Source organism: Opisthocomus hoazin, chromosome 18 (genome assembly GCF_030867145.1).
Source record: "Opisthocomus hoazin isolate bOpiHoa1 chromosome 18, bOpiHoa1.hap1, whole genome shotgun sequence".
NCBI classification, from domain to species: domain Eukaryota; kingdom Metazoa; phylum Chordata; class Aves; order Opisthocomiformes; family Opisthocomidae; genus Opisthocomus; species Opisthocomus hoazin.
Genome location: NC_134431.1, coordinates 18,732,697 through 18,748,966, shown reverse-complemented (window position 1 = coordinate 18,748,966; position 16,270 = coordinate 18,732,697). Strand labels below are relative to the sequence as shown.

The window sequence follows — 16,270 nt, the reverse complement described above, 5'->3', positions numbered from 1 at the left end:
TTCAGGCAGAGGGAAAGGCCCCCCGGCAGCCCCTCTCTGCGGGGCCGGCCCCCCGCCCCGCATGCTGAGCTCTCCCTGCCACCAATTCTCCCATAAAGGGGAAGGACAGGCAGCAGTGGGCAGTGGGGCGGCTGCTCCGGCACCGTCCCCTCGGCTGGCGGCAGATGGGGGGAACCGGGGGACCGATGGCATCGGGGGAATGGCACCGGGGCTGGTGGCACTGGGACCAATGGCACCGGGGAGACGGTGGGGCTGGGGGACATCGTGCTGGGGCCAGTGGCCACCCAGGGATGGACGCACTGGGACCGATGGCACCAGGACAAACGGCACTGGGAAGACAGTGGGGCTGGGGGACATCGCGCTGGGGCCGATGGCCACTCAGGGACCGATGGCACGGGGGCCACCGAGCCCCAACACGACCTGCCCCAGGTGTGGGCCTGGCTGGGGGCCCCGGGCAGCCCCCAGCCCCCCACCAGTGCCTCCTCCTCCCTTTCCCAGCGCCTCACCATGGCCCCCCCTCGGCCTCTCCTCCCCCCCCTCCAGCGTGGCCGCATTTTTCTGGGTTTGAGCTCATTCTTTCCACTCCCTTCTCTGCCGGCTGCCAACTTTCCATGCCCTGGCCCCCCCGCCTCCCGCCGCGGGGAAAGGCCGGCCGCAGCGGCGGGAGGGAGCGGCAGCAGCAAGGAGCCCCCGGCCCCGCTGTGCAGCCCCCAGCCCAGCTGTGCAGCCCCCAGCCCCGCTGTGCAGCCCCCGGCTCCGCTGTGCAGCCCCCGGCCCCACTGTGCAGCTCCCAGCCCCCGCTGTACAGCCCCCAGGCCCCGCTGTGCAGCCCCCAGCCCTGCTGTGCAGCCCCCAACCCCGCTGTGCAGCCCCCGGCCCAGCTGTGCAGCCCCCGGTCCCGCTGTGCAGCCCCCAACCCCGCTGTGCAGCCCCCGGTCCCGCTGTGCAGCCCCCAACCCCGCTGTGCAGCTCCCAGCCCCACTGTACAGCCCCCAACCCCGCTGTGCAGCTCCCAGCCCCACTGTGCAGCCCCCAGCCCCGCTGTGCAGCCCCCGGTCCCGCTGTGCAGCCCCCGGCCCAGCTGTGCAGCCCCCAACCCCGCTGTGCAGCCCCCGGCCCCACTGTGCAGCTCCCAGCCCCCGCTGTACAGCCCCCAGGCCCCGCTGTGCAGCCCCCAGCCCTGCTGTGCAGCCCCCAACCCAGCTGTGCAGCCCCCAACCCCGCTGTGCAGCCCCCGGCCCAGCTGTGCAGGCCCCAGCCCCGCTGTGCAGCCCCCAGCCCTGCTGTGCAGCCCCAGGCCCCGCTGTGCAGCTCCCAACCCCGCTGTGCAGCCCCCAGCCCCGCTGTGCAGCCCCCAACCCCGCTGTGCAGCCCCCGGCCCAGCTGTGCAGCCCCCAACCCCGCTGTGCAGCCCCCGGCCCAGCTGCGCAGCCCCCGGTCCCGCTGTGCAGCCCCCAACCCCGCTGTGCAGCCCCCGGTCCCGCTGTGCAGCCCCCAACCCCGCTGTGCAGCCCCCGGTCCCGCTGTGCAGCCCCCAGGCCCGCTGTGCAGCCCCCAACCCCGCTGTGCAGCCCCCGGCCCAGCTGCGCAGCCCCCGGTCCCGCTGTGCAGCCCCCAACCCCGCTGTGCAGCCCCCGGTCCCGCTGTGCAGCCCCCAACCCCGCTGTGCAGCTCCCAGCCCCACTGTACAGCCCCCAGGCCCGCTGTGCAGTCCCCGGCCCCGCTGTGCAGCCCCCGGCCCAGCTGTGCAGCCCCCAGCCCCGCTGTGCAGCCCCCAACCCCGCTGTGCAGCCCCCAGCCCAGCTGTGCAGCCCCCGGCCCTGCTGTGCAGCCCCCAACCCCGCTTGTGCAGCCCCCAGCCCCGCTGTGCAGCCCCCAGCCCCACTGTGCAGCCCCCAGCCCAGCTGTGCAGCCCCCGGCCCTGCTGTGCAGCCCCCAACCCCGCTTGTGCAGCCCCCAGCCCCGCTGTGCAGCCCCCAGCCCCGCTGTGGCCGACGCTCCGTGCACCGCGTCACCGCGTCCAGCAGCACCAGGAACCGGGGTGCGGGGAGCTGTGGGGTGGGACCCCGGCAGAGCAGCCGGAGCCAGAGCAGCAGCGAGGACAGAGCAGCCACGTCGCCATCACCAACGCCTCGGGGACACCCGGAGAAAAGCCTTGAGCGGGCTGCCCCAGTCCTGGGGACAGAGCCAGCGGGGAGAAGTCCTTGCTGGGCTTTGCACCCGTGGAGAGGCTGTTGTCCCACAGGGACAGGGTGCTGCCCCATCCCAGCGTCCCCTCGGTGCCAGAGACCCCCTCCCCAGCTGCGTCACGGCCAGCGGCTCCCGCGCTCGAGGCGCAGAGCGAGCGGAAACTCCCGACCTGACCCGAGCAAGGAGGGCACGGCTGATCCTCCCTGGCACCGGGCCCGGGATGCCGAGCCGGCTGCCCGCCGGCAGCACAGCCTAAAAACCACCAGCAGAGCCCACGCAGCTCCGGCATCGCCTCCCCGGGTGCCCGGGGTCACTCGCTGCGGCCGCACACGGCCCTTCCCGGCTGTGCCACGCCGTGGCCGATGCCACGCTGCCCAGCTCCCGCCTCCCTGCCCCTTCCCGGGGCACCGGGAGCCACCGAGCACCCGGCTCCCTGCCCACGGGGGCTTGGCACCCACTCAGCCCTTGCCAGCGGCTTTTCCAGAGCCACCCGGGAGGTGCAGGGGGGCTGCTGCCAGCGCAGGGGACGATGCACGGGGTGAGGAATCGGGATTTCCACCGAGGGCGGCCAGCGGAACCCCGGGGCAGAGGCTCTCCCTGCCCCGAGCTGCTCCAGCTGCAGACAGAGCCCCGTCCCCTGCCCCGTCCCCAACAAGGAGCCGGCCTTGAACCCAGCCCCAGGGCTCCGGGACGCGGCTCCCCGCCGCAGGGACCCAGCAGAGACCGGCAGCTCCCCGACGCGGTTTATTCTGCAGATGGAGGGGTTTCCCCACGGCACCGGTACAGAGACAGCAGAAAGCATCAGTCTGAGAAACGCCGGTGCCCGGGGGACGTGGCACAACGCCCTGGCGCGGGGGGCCGGGGGTGCCAGGCGAGGCTGCAGGATGTCCCCGAGAGGGACGCCGCTGCGGTGCCCCGGCCGGTCCCTGCCGCCCTGCGAAGGACGGGCACCACGAGCGGGACCCGCCACGCTCCCGGCAGCCTCCGGCCCTGCGCCGGGGCACGGCCACCCCTCCGGCTCCCGGGACCTTATAGGGGACCTTATAAATGCCTACAAATATCTGCAGGGTGGGGGTCAGGAGGATGGGGCCAAGCTCTTTTCAGTGGTGCCCAGCGACAGGACAAGGGGCAACGGGCACAAACTGAAGCAGAGGAAGCTCCAGCTGAACCCGAGGAAGAACTTCTTCCCTCTGAGGGTGCCGGAGCCCTGGCCCAGGCTGCCCAGGGAGGCTGTGGAGTCTCCTTCTCTGGAGATATTCAAGACCTGCCTGGACAAGGTCCTGTGCATCCTGCTGTAGGTGACCCTGCTTCGGCAGGGGGGTTGGACTAGATGACCCACAGAGGTCCCTTCCAACCCCTACTATTCTGTGATTCTGTGACCCCACCACCCCCAGTCCAGGCATCTGTGCCCCCCTCTGCTCCACAGGCACAGCCCAGGGGACCCGGCCCCACTCGTCCCCACTCCTGGAGGGGGAAGTGGCCAGATCCAGAGCACCCCAGGCATCGCTCAGCACCGGTGACAACAGCTCCGCGTCCCCAGCTCCCTGCGGAACTGCCGGCAGCCGGGAGAGCCCCAGCCCGCCCGTGCGGAGCGACAGAGGTGGTGGCTCTCAGAGCACGGACAGGTCGTGGCAGGACTTGGAGCGGGCTTTGAAGGCCACCGCGCTGCTGTTGCCGGCCACCACCCTGTCGAGGAAGCGCCGGGCTCTCTTGGTGAGGCTCTCCTTGCGCTTCTGGCCGGGCGCGGGGCACGCGTGGGACTCTTTGCCGCCGCGGCGGAGGCGGATCTGCCGCACCACCCCCTCGAAGAGCTCGGCCACGTTGTGCTGCAGAGCCGCCGACGTCTCGATGAACTTGCAGTCGAGGAGCACGGCGCAGGCTCGGCCCTCTGCAAGGGAAGGGCAGGGAGGGGGCACGGCCCCGCTGGCACCCCGCCACTGCCACACGTCCGGGAGAGACGCGGGGGGGAAGGAGCTGGGCTGGGATCCCCAGCACAGAGCCCCCCCGGGGGTCCCCAGCAGCCAGACCCCCCCCTCCTCTCCCACCGCTCACCTTCGACGGAGACCTCGCGGCACCGCACCAGGTCGGACTTGTTGCCCACCAGGATGACGGGGACGTCCTCGGCCTGCCGCGCGCGCCGCAGCCGGACGCGCAGCTCCGAGGCGCTCTCAAAGCTGCCGCGGTCGGCGACCGAGTAGACGATGACGTAGGCGTTCCCCACCTGCAGGCACGGGCTGCGGCACCCGCTCTCCTCACCCTGTCGCCGCACGGGGAGCGAGATGTCACCGTATGGGGAGTGAGATGTCACAGAATCACAGAATCACAGAATAGTAGGGGTTGGAAGGGACCTCTGTGGGTCATCTAGTCCAACCCCCCCGCCGAAGCAGGGTCACCTACAGCAGGCTGCACAGGACCTTGTCCAGGCGGGTCTTGAATATCTCCAGAGAAGGAGACTCCACAACCTCCCTGGGCAGCCTGTTCCAGTGCTCCGTCACCCTCAGAGGGAAGAAGTTCCTCCTCATGTTCAGACGGAACTTCCTGTGCCTCAGTTTGTGCCCATTGCCCCTTGTCCTGTCACTGGGCACCACTGAAAAGAGCTTGGCCCCATCCTCCTGACACCCACCCTTCAGATATTTGTAGGCATTTATAAGGTCCCCTCGCAGCCTTCTCTTCTTCAGGCTGAACAAGCCCAGTTCCCTCAACCTCTCCTCGTAGGGGAGATGCTCCAGTCCCCTCACCATCCTCGTAGCCCTCCACCGTATGGGGAGTCACCGTATGTCACCGTATGGGGAGTGAGATGCCACCACACGGGGAACGAGATGTCACCGTATGGGGAGTGAGATGTCACCACACGGGGAATGAGATGTCACCACACGGGGAATGAGATGCCACCGTATGGGGAGCGAGATGCCACCGCTGCCGCCAGCCCCGACCGCTGCCGGGGGACAGCGGAGCACCCCGGCACCCATGGGAGCTGCCAGCGCACCCCCCCATCATGGGGAGCAGACATGTGGCCCCATCAGCAAAATGCAGATTGAAAACTCCTGGTTTTGGGGGGTGTTTGAGCGTTTCCTCCTCTATCGGGGAAAAAAAATGGCTGTGGGCTCAGCTTGGTGTCAGGGGCTGAGGCTGCGCCTCTCCCGGAGCCGCCCTCGCCCCCCAACGCCGGCATCGTGGGTGCAGCGCCCTGCGGGAACCAGGCACCGGTCCCCGCCGGGCAGGGTGGGATCCGGCACCGGTGCGAAGAAGGGCCCGGCGTCGGGGCGTCGCGGTGCTGGGCATCTCCCGCAGCGCAGGCATGCGAGGCGCAGCCGCAGCCCACGCGGGTGCTGTGCCCACGCTCACAGCCCGGGCACCGGCTCCGGACCCCTCGCTGCCTGGTGGCACCCGCGGATGGCCGGGCCCCGGCATGGAGGGCGGCCACGGGGCGCTTCGAGGGAGGCAGGGACGGCGGCGCTGGCATTTCTGCCCGGGAGATGCCCCATGCCAGGCTCTCGGGGCATCGCGTCGCCGGCTGAAGCGGAGCCCTGGCTGGCGGCACCGCCTGACGTGGGTCTGCCCAGGCGGCTCCTCCAGCCCCAAACCGTTTCCACGCATCCCGAAGCAGGCTGGCACCACGCTCCTTCTGCCCCGGTGCCCACGCCGCTGCTCCCAGTGCCTCGCCACCAGACCCCCCCGACCGGTGAGAAGGCGGCGGGCAGCCTCCCATGCCAGGGGACGGTGGGCAAAGAGCCAGACCCCAGCCCCCGCCTCACCCGGTGTGCGGCCCCGCTCTGCGGCGAGGGTGAGCCCCGGGCATGGCCGGGAGAGCCGCAGGGACCCCCACGGAGCTCGAAGACCCCGAAGCAGCGGCTGTGCCCGCACAGCGGCCCCCGGACGCGTCGCAGCCCACCCGGCCCCGCTCGCAGCCCCCCGCGGCGCCCAGCCCGGCCGTACCCGCTGCTCCGGCTCCCAGGCGTCCATCACCAGCAGCGTGGTCTCCTCGCCGTCCACCGTCAGCGTGCGCTCGTACGCGGCCTCTGCGAGGCACCGGCACAGCGCGGTTGGCACCGGCAGCGCCCGCGCACCCAGGCCCAGCGCCGGGCTCCTCTCCGCCCCGCACGGGGGTCTTTCCCACCATGGGGCCGTTGCATGCAGCCAGGACACCTCCTCCGGGCCCCGTGGTGGGCGACGCTGCGGCACGGGGGTCCCAACCACCCCCCCAGCCGTGGTGGGTGACCCCACTGCAGGGGGTCTCCCCCACCCATCCCCCCCAACATGGGTGACCCTACAGCACGGGGGTCCCAACCACGTGGTTGGTAACCCTGCAGCATGGGGGGTGCCACCCACCCATCCCCCCCGATGTGGGTGACCCTGCTGCAGGGGGGTCTCAGCCACCCCCCAGCTGTGGTGGGCGACCCTGTGGCAGAGGGGTCCCAATCAACCCCGTCCCCCTGACGTGGGTGACTCTGCAGTAGGGGGGGGGGTCCCAACCACCCTCACAGTGGGTGACCCTGCTGCACGGGGGTCCCAACCAACCCCACGACCCCCCCCGACATGGGTGACACTGCAGCATGGGGGGGTCCCAACCACCCACCCCCCCCGACGTGGGTGATCCTGCAGCACTGGGGGTCCCAACCAGCATCCCCACAGTGGACAGCCTTGTGTCAGGGGGGTCCCATCCACCCCCCGCCATGGTGGGTGACCCTGGGGCAGGTGGGTCCCTCAACCACCCCCCCAGCCATGGTGGGAGACCCCGCCGCAGGGGGTCACAGCCACCCCCACCCCCCCCCCACAGTGGGTGACCTTGCTGCAGGGGGTCCCACACACCACCCCTCCCGAACGTGGGTGACCCTGTGGCAGGGGGGGTCCCACCCACCCCCTGCAGTGGGTGACCCTGCTGCAGGGGGGTCCCAACCACCCACCCCCCCTCGCAGTTGATGACCCTGCAGCATGGGGAGGGTCCCAACCACCCCCCCTCGCCATGGGTGAACCCGTTGCAGGGGGGTCCCCAACCAAACCCCGCGGTGAGGGACCCCGCGGCAGGGGGGGGGGTCCCAGCTACCCCCCCCCCCCCGCCGGGCACCCACCTCCCTGCTGCTCCGGGGGGTCCCGCTCCTGGCCGCCGGCGAAGAGGCTGCCCAGGGTGGTCTTGCCGACGCCGGGGGCTCCGAGCAGCACGACGCGCTGGGGGGGGGTCCCGGAGCCGCCCGAGGGGTCGGGGGAGCGGCTGCCCCGGGGGGCCGCGGCCCTGCCCGGCTCGGAGGCCGGGAGCCCCGGGGGGGGGTGGCGGGGGTCCCCCCCCGGCCGGGGCAGGGGGCTGCTCGCCCTCCTCCGCAGCGGGCTCCGGCTGCCGCCCGGCGCGGCCAGGGTCAGCGACAGCCCCGCGGGGGGAGAGGACCCCCGGGGGACCCCGGCTCCCGGTGCCGCTCCCGGTGCCGCTCCCGGTGCCGCTCCCGGTGCCGCGGGCTCGGCTCTCCCCGTGTCGAGCTCACTGCCGCCTGGTCCCGGCTTTAAACACCGGGAGGTGGAGCCCCGGGCCCCGCCGGTCCCTCCCCCGCCACACCCCCCCAGCCCCGGTCCCGGTCCCGGTCCCGTTCCCTGTCCCTGTCCTGGTCCCCGAGGTCCCCGCGGGGCTCCCGGTGCCGGGGCACGGCGAGTTCCCCCCCCCCAGGGCGCATCCCGAGGTCCCGGGGAGCAGCGTGAGGGTTTGGGGGTCCCTACGGCTGCTTCGCCGAGGAGCGAGCTGAGCCCGGGCCGGTGCTGCCCGGTGCCCGGTGGGGCCGTGCTTTGCCGGGACGGACACCGCAGTGCCATCGCCGAGCGCCGGTGACGGGCATGGGTGCCCAGAAGGGCAGTGGGATCCTGGGGTGCATGAGGAGGAGTGTGGGCAGCAGGTCAGGGAGGTTCTCCTGCCCCTCTGCTCTGCCCTGGGGAGGCCCCATCTGCAGTGCTGGGTCCAGTGCTGGGCTCCCCAGTTCCAGAAAGATGAGGAGCTACTGGAGAGAGTCTAGCGCAGGGCTGCGAGGATGAGGAGGGGACGGGAGCATCTCTCCTAGGAGGAGAGGCTGAGGGAGCTGGGCTTGTTCAGCCTGGAGAAGAGAAGGCTGAGAGGGGACCTTCGAAATGCCTCTAAATATCTGCAGGGTGGGGGTCAGGAGGACGGGGCCAGACTCTTTCCAGTGGTGCCCAGCGACAGGACAAGGGGCAACGGGCACAAACTGAAGCAGAGGAAGCTCCAGCTGAACCCGAGGAAGAACTTCTTCCCTCTGAGGGTGCCGGAGCCCTGGCCCAGGCTGCCCAGGGAGGCTGTGGAGTCTCCTTCTCTGGAGATATTCCAGCCCCGCCTGGCCGCGGTGCTGTGCCCCCTGCTCTGGGTGACCCTGCTTGGGCAGGGGGTTGGGCTGGGTGACCCCAGAGGGCCCTGCCAACCCCTGCCACTCTGTGAGTCTGTGAACAAGCCGCTGTCCTTCGGCTGGCTCGGTGCGAGGAGGAGGAGGAGGCTCCTGCGTGGCCAGGGCGGGAGGTGGGCGACTGCTCAGCCGCTCTGTGCAGCCCCCCGGGCTCGGCGGCACCCCGGCACGGCAGCCGGGCGGAGGGGAGCCTGCCTGGTGTGAGCTGTGCCGCCTTCTCTGGGCCCCTGGGGTGTGGGACTGGTTTTCATCAGGGAGGGCCCAGACGCCTGTTCTGGGACACGGGACAAAGCCAGCTCCGCAAGGGAGAAGGAATGGAATGAGACAAACAGACAAACAGAAGCGGAGAAAGCCCGTGGGAGCAGCCAGCTCCGTCTGCTTTCTCGCCGAGCGAGGACAAGCACGGCGAGCTGGGTGTGCTCCGAGCTGCATCATCCATCTCCGTCCCAGTCCGGGACAAACCGGGCAGCGAGTGCCCCCAGCGCAGGGCTGGAGGTGGGCTCGCTGGGGACACCCACCCCGGCTCCCTCGATGCGAGAGGATTTTTAAAAGGGGGGAAACTGAGATGCCGATGGGAATGGCCACGCAGGGGGGTACAGCTCCTCCCGGCTCCCCCCAAGCCCTGCGCTCCTACGCGCCCGGACGCTCGCAGCTCAACGCTGGTCTTGCTCTTTCGAGAAGCAAACCCGGTGTCTGGAACCAAAGGGTTAAGCAGAAAAAAACCGCAGGGCTGGGGAAGTCGTGTGAAAAGTTGCCGGGAGGTCAGAGGGGAAGGGCCGAGGGACGGCGGAGAGGGCTCTGGCACGGGCTCCCGCCTGCCGGGGCGGGTGAGCACCGCATGCCTGACTTGTGATGCTGCAGAAACTTTCCACTTGGGCCTTCCCGCTATTTTTAACTCTGCTCCCAGCCACCCTCAGTAACCCCAGCCCCACCAGCTGCCGAGGCCAATTCATTCCCTTTTTAATCATTTTTTGATCGGGAAAAAAAAAATTCAGCTGCGCTCATTCATCACGCGGCCGCTCGCCTCCCGCCGCGGCCTCCCGACACCGTCCAGGCTTTCCTCCCGCTGCGGCTCGTGCCTCCGCCGCGCTGCAGCCGTACCTGGCTCCCCGCGAAGGCCCAGGCCCCGCAGCGGGAGAGCTCGAGGGAGAGCCGGCCTCGAGTGTCTGCTCATCCCCAGGGACGACGTTTTCATGCGAAATAACCCCAGCGTGCAGGTGAAGAGCCGAGGGGCTGGCGGCGTGGGAAAGGAGTGGGATCGAGCGGTCCCTCAGTCATTCTGCAGGTGACACCGAGCTGGGCAGGAGTGTCGGGCTGCTGGAGGGAGGAAGGCTCTGCGGAGGGACCGGGACAGGCTGGAGCGATGGGCCGAGGGCAATCATGTGAGGTTCAACATGGGAAAGCGCCGGGTCCTGCCCTGGGGTCACACCAACCCCACGCAGCGCTCCAGGCTTGGGGAACAGGGGCTGGAGAGCTGCCCGGTGGAGAAGGACCCGGGGCGCTGGGCGGCAGCCAGCAGCGTGGCCGGGTGGGCGAGGTGGCCAGCGGCATCCCGGCTTGGATCGGGACCGGTGCGGGCAGCGGGAGCGGGGCAGGGATTTGGCCCCTGAGCCCCTCGAGTGCTGCGCTCAGTGCTGGGCCCCTCACCCCCAGCAGGACACGGAGGGGCACACAGAGGTCCCTTCCAACCCCTGCCATGCTGGGATTCTGGGATTCTGGGATACTCCAAAGCTGTGCTGATGCCTCAACCTCCTCTTTGCGACACCGAGAAAATCCGACACTGACCGTCTTTTCTAACAGGTCCCAGTTCCCGAGCCTCCCCCCTCCTGCTGCTGCCATCCGGGCTCTCCCTTGGTGCCTCTTCATTTTTCTTGATAGACAACATCAGGGTTAGATTTCACCAGCGTCAAGCGGAGCAGCATAACCACCTCCGGTGTATTAATCAATAATCACGTGCCCTTTTGCAAGAGGGAGTCCAAGGCAGCCGAGGGAGCTGTGTGGATTTGCCACCCACATCCCAGCATCTGTCGCGTCTGTCACACGTACCGTGGCGGTTTTGATCTCTTCCAGGGTTTCAGCTAATTCAGCCTCCTGGAGCGCTAATTTCCTCCGAGTAAAACTTCTGTATTGCTCTGGGGATGATGATTTCTCCGCAGGCAAGGGTGGTTTTTTGCTCAGCGTCAATACACCTGGTCAAACACACAAACAAACGCCCCGTGCTTATTCCACAGCCCAGTTCCAGCGCCGTACGGCTGCTCTCGCCCGTCCCGCGCGGCTGCGGGAGACAGAAAGAACGGAGAGACCGAACCCAAACCTTCTGCCGCCCCAGCAAACGCCGCTCGCCGCTCCAGCCCGGGACCCGCGCCTACGCAGCGCTCCCCGCTCTCTCCTAGTTCCCCCCCTCTATTCTCAGCATCTCCCCTGGGGTAATTCTCTTTTTGAGGCCTTTTCTGAAGGTCTCCCAGCAGGGAGCACTCGGTGGGTGCAGAAGCGGCAGCAGCGGGCAGGGAATCGCTCCCAGCCTGGCTTCTTCTTCTCCGCTTCCTTCTTCCCGTCCTCTGCAGCGAGGTCAGCCGGCGGGGCTGGAGATCTCCGCTCTGCTTCTGCCTCCCGCCATTCGCTGGGAGCCTGAACTCCGCACGGCAGAGGCGGGGAGTCGGTGGGGGTCTGTGAGCCCCCTCTGCCGTGACCCCCCACTTCTCACCGCCCCCCGCAACGCCTCTGGGCCTTCCCGGCGTCCCTTGGAGCCCTTCGCCGGCCTCGGAGCCCAGGTTTGGCGGGGAGACGCCGCGTTTGCCGCAGGCCCCGCGGGAACCGGAGACTCACCGCGCTCTTCGGCTGCGCCGTGGCCCCCGGGCCCCCCGCGTCCGGCCCCGCGCAGGCTCTGCGGGGAGAAAGCACAATCCTGAGCCCCACAGCTCTGCCCGCCCCACGGAGAAGGGGCAGTGACAGTCCCCGCGCTGCAGCACCCCGAGCGCGCCCCGTCTTCCCCCGCCTCCCTGCCCCGCGGGGAGACCCCTGCCCACCCTACGCCCCCCGGCTGTCCCCTATGGGGAGATCCCCAGCCCGATCCTTGGGGTTCCCTCCTTTGCCACGGCCCCCCAACATCCCCTAACCCCCGGGGATCCCTCACACCCCACAGCCCCTCGGGGATCCCCCATACCGCACAGCCCCCTGCCATCCTCCAATCCTGGGGATCCCCCCACCCCACGGCCCCCCGGGATCCCCTGCCCCCTGGGGATGCTCTGTACCCCACAGGCCCCTGCTACCCCCTGACCCCCGGGGATCCCCCACACCCCACGGCCCTCCAGGGATCCCCCGTAACGCACGGCCCCCCACCATCCTCCAGTCCTGGGGATGTCACGTACCCCATGGCCCCCCGCCATCCCCTGACCGCCGAGGATCCCCCCACCCCACGGCCCCCCAGGATCCCCTGCCCCCCCCACCCCCCGCCCCCGGGGGATGCTCCGTACCCCACGGCCCCCCGGTGTCCCCTGACCCCCGGGGATCCCCCGCTCCCCGGCCCGGTCTCCATGGCGACAGCGGGCGGGTGCAGGGACCGGGCAGGGCGGGGGAGCGCCCCCTGCTGGCCCTGCCCCGGCATTGCACGGCGGGGACCCGGTGGCTGGGGTCGCCGGGTCGGGGTCAGGGCCGGGCCGGGCCCCACGGGCGCGGGGCCTTGTGGGTCGGGGGGCAACCGAGCAGGTGCCCGGTGCCGGGGTCCTACGGGAGCTGTGCGGCTGGCGCCGGGCACGGTCCTTTGGCCACACCGGGCGGGAGCGGCCCCGGGCTGCGAGGCGGAAGCCGCCGCGGGGGTTGTGCGGTGTTCCCCGGGAAGCGGGGCTCCAGGGCGGCGGGGGCCGGACACGGACCGAACCGGACCGGGCCGGGGCGGGATGGGGGCAGCCCCGGGGCAGGCCGCAGGGCCCGGGGTAGGCCGCGGGGGCCGCTCTCGTGCCCCCGTTACCACAGCAACTGGCGGCGGCGGCGCAGCCAATGGGAGCGCGCCCTGCGGCGAGCCCGCGCGCTTCGGCGGCCAGCCAATGGGCGCGGCCCCTGGCGGGCAGCCCGCGGTCTCCGGGACAACATGGGGGCCGCCGCGGCCGAGCCATTGGGTGGCGCCCGCAGCGCCGCGGAGGGGCGGGGCCCGGCCGGGAGGGGCGGGGCCTGGCGGGGCAGGGGCGGGGCCGGGCCGCACCGCGGGGGACGAGGCCCCACTCGTGGCACCGGGCGAGCCCCCCCCCCCCAGGCTTCCCCGTCCCTACCGGCAGGGAGCCGAGCCCCGGGGAGACGCCGTTAGGGCGGGGGGAAACACACACGCGCAGCCTTCCCGCAGAACAGGGGCCCTGCCGGGGGGACCGGGGAGGGGGAGGGCACCCCGGGAGCTCGTGGGCCGGCAGGGGCGGGTCCGGGGGCCGCGTCCCGGGGGGGAGCTCCCGGTCCCGGGGGGATGCTCGGGTTCGCGGTTGGGCAGAGCCGCGCCCGGTCCGGGGCTCCGTGACGGGTGCGGGGGCTCCCGGGGGTGCCGGCGGGGACCGGGGGAGCAGCGGGCACTGGCGGCAGCGGGGCATCCCCGGGGGGCACGGGGTGTGCCGGTGGGGGGGCTCCGGGGGCGGCCGGGGTGCCGTACCGGAGGCACCGGGCCGGGCCGCCCTGCCATTCTCTCCAGCAACCCCCTCTGGCGGGCTCCCATTGGCTGAACCGGGCGTTTCCCCCCGCCCCGCAGCCAATGGGCGGGAGGGGGCGGGGCGAGGAGGGGGGCGGTGCCTCTCATTGACAGAACCGGCGCGGCCGTGTTTACCGGGGGCGGGGCGGCGGCGGCTGGAAGAGCGGCACCGGCGGAGCGCGCGGCTCCGGGGCTGCCCGCACCGACCCCGCCCCCCCCCCTCCCGTGCCCTCCCGCCCGACCGGAGCGTCCGCCGGCTCGACCGGGGCACCGGGGCGGGGCAGTCCGGAGCGGAGCAGCCCGGAGGGGGCCGCCGGTTCGACCGGGGGACCGGCCCCGGGGCGGGGCGGAGCATCCCTGGACCATCCCGGAGCATCCCAGAGCATCCCGGAGTGTCCCCGGAGCATCCTGGAGCATCCCGGAGCATCCCAGACCTGACCGCCGCCGAGCACCCCCCGACCCGGAGACCCCCGGTTCCCCCCCCGGGAGGCACCACCGCCTCCACCGTGCCCCCCCCGAGCCCCGGCGCGTCCCCCTGCCCCCCGCCCCGCCACCCACGCCCGCTCCGCACAATGGGGACGGCGCGGCGGGGCGCGTAGCGGCAGCGGCGGGCGGGGCGGCGGCGGCGACGACGAGGGGCTCGCGGGGCCCGCGATGGTTCAACGCGGGGCGCGGGGTCGGGGCGCGGAGGCTCGGCGGGAGCCCCGCGCCCCGCCGCCGCCGCCGTCCCCCCGCGAAGCCGAGCCGGCGTGGTGCAAGACGCCGAGCGGCCACATCAAGCGGCCGATGAACGCCTTCATGGTGTGGTCGCAGCACGAGCGCCGCAAGATCATGGACCAGTGGCCCGAGATGCACAACGCCGAGATCTCCAAGCGCCTGGGCCGCCGCTGGCAGCTCCTCCGCGACGCCGAGAAGATCCCCTTCGTCCGCGAGGCCGAGCGCCTGCGCCTCAAGCACATGGCCGACTACCCCGACTACAAGTACCGGCCGCGGAAAAAGGGCAAGGTGGGCGCCGGTGCGACCCGCCCGCGGCTCCCGGCGAAGATCAAGCCCTCGGTGCTGGGCCGCGTCGCCACCGGCCGCAGGCAGCCCGCCAAGCCGCCCGCCGCGCCCGCGCCGGAGGAGCCCACCGAGGAGCCGGGCGCCCAGGAGCCCCCCGCGCCCCTGAGCCCCGCCGCCGCCTGCCCCGAGCCCGGGGGGTCCGCGGAGAGCGGGTCCCCGTCACCCACATCGGCCGGGTCCCCTCCGTCCTCCTTCGGCTCCTCCGATGAGGAGCTGGAGGAAGAGCTGCCGGGGGTCATGGCGGGGCGGGCGGGTGGCGGGGCGGCCTGCGGCGCGCTGGACTGGGGGCTCGGTGACAAGGACCACGACGCCGTCCCGCGGGGGGGGCTCCTCGCACTTCGAGTTCCCGGACTATTGCACGCCCGAGGTGAGGGAGATGATCGCGGGGGACTGGCTCATGTCCAGCATCTCGGACTTGGTCTTCACCTACTGAGCCCCGCGCGCTCCAGGTAACGCTTTCCTTCCCCCCCCCCCCCCCCCCCAAAATCAGGTCGTAGCAAAAAAAAAAAAAACCAACAAAAAAACCAAAACAACCCAGGAAAAAAAAAACAAAACCACAAAAGAAAGACCCGAAAGCAGCAGTTTCCATGCAGGAATCGGGTGATTTTGCCTTGAAGCTGCGGAAGGCAGAGCTCCCTGCTCACCCCCCCCCCCCGGCACGCCCACTCCTCATCCGTCTGTCCGTCTGTCCGGCGCGGGGCTGCCCGCCGCGGTTCTTTGCCCGTGAAACGCGAGCGTCTGGTCGGGTTTTCGCTGCCAGCGCCCGTCCCCATCCCCCTGCGGCTCCGCGGCTGCTCCTTCCCCAGCTCCCGGCACCCTCCCCGGCTCCCGGCACCCACGCCGGCTCCCGGCACCCATCCCACCCTCCCCACCCCTCGGCGAGCGCCCGGTTCCTTTGGCTTTTTGCTCTTTGATTTCCCCCCCTTCCTGGTCGCAGCCCTTGGGGAGGGGGTGGTGGAGCCATAGCCCCCCCCCCCCCGACCCGATGTCCCTTTCCATGGGGTCCCCAGCGCCGGGGGTCCGGTGTCCCCCCCGGGGCCGTCGCCGTTGCCGCGGCGCGCGCTGCCCGCCGCTGACTTTGGGCAGAGCCAAGTTGGGCGCACGTGACGCGCACGTGGGTGCGGGGGGCTGTGGCGTTCCTCTCGCGGAGCCGGTGCCCGCAGCCACCCCGAACCCCGCTGGGGACGAGCCCCTCCCGCAGCAGCCGCCCCCTCCCCGTTTCGGCCTCGGACCCCCTCGGTGCCGGCGTGGGACCCGCTCCGCGCTGGCTCGCCTTGGCCGCGTCGCGTCGTGCCGCGGCGAGCGATGCCGCCGGGGCGGTGGGGAGCGTGCCGGGCGGGGCGGCCGGGATGGGGACGCGGAGGGGAATCTCAGCCCCCCCAAACGCGGCCGAGCGCGGCGGCAGCCGCCGACACCCGTGGGCGTGCGGGCGATGCTGCGGCGCGGTGCTCCTCCACGCCACGCTGCCGGCTCTGCCGAGCGTCGGGGCCGAGCGCGGCCAAGGAGCTTCCCGGCAGCGAAGGCCACGCCGCGGCGGCTGCTCCGGCTCCGTTTCTCTCGGCCTTTGCCAATGGCTCCTTCCGGCAAGGAGCGGCCTCCCGCCGCCCCATGGCACGTGGCTGGGCGCCGGCCGGGGGGCTGCGGGATGGCGGGGACCCCACCACCCCGAGCTGCCAGCCCTGGGGCCGGGGCAGGGGCTGGCAGCGCCCGGAGGAGGGGTGCTGGGCTCGGCAGGGAGCCGCCGAGGTCCCCCCCGGCCCCGACTCCCCAGGGCTTGGGGTGCGCGGGAGCCCCTCAGACCCTTCCCGGGGTGCTGGGGGGCAGTGGGACACCCTCTCCCTGGGCCTCGGGGTGCGTGGGAGCCCCTCGGACCCTTCCCAGGGTGCTGGGGTGCAGCAGAGCACCCTCTCCCTGGGTCTCGGGGTGCGTGGGAGCCCCTCAGACCCTTCCTGGGGTGCTG

General features: G+C 71.7%; 2 protein-coding genes across 2 annotated transcripts; one reads left to right on the top strand and one right to left on the bottom strand.

Moving 5' to 3' along the window:
• Positions 1 to 2,921: 2,921 nt before the first annotated feature.
• REM1 (RRAD and GEM like GTPase 1) lies at positions 2,922 to 7,986 on the bottom strand. Its single transcript, XM_075438481.1, has 5 exons — positions 7,894 to 7,986; positions 7,260 to 7,680; positions 6,127 to 6,209; positions 4,243 to 4,447; positions 2,922 to 4,078 (listed from the first exon to the last, which is right to left on the bottom strand). The coding sequence occupies exons 1-5, from the start codon at positions 7,984 to 7,986 to the stop codon at positions 3,801 to 3,803; spliced, it is 1,080 nt and encodes a 359-aa protein (XP_075294596.1). The 3' UTR covers positions 2,922 to 3,800.
• A 5,916-nt stretch (positions 7,987 to 13,902) lies between these two features.
• SOX12 (SRY-box transcription factor 12) lies at positions 13,903 to 15,667 on the top strand. Its single transcript, XM_075438386.1, is given in 2 exon segments — positions 13,903 to 14,631; positions 14,633 to 15,667. Coding segments are annotated over 2 exon segments (840 nt in total). The 3' UTR covers positions 14,744 to 15,667.
• The last annotated feature ends 603 nt before the right edge of the window (positions 15,668 to 16,270 follow it).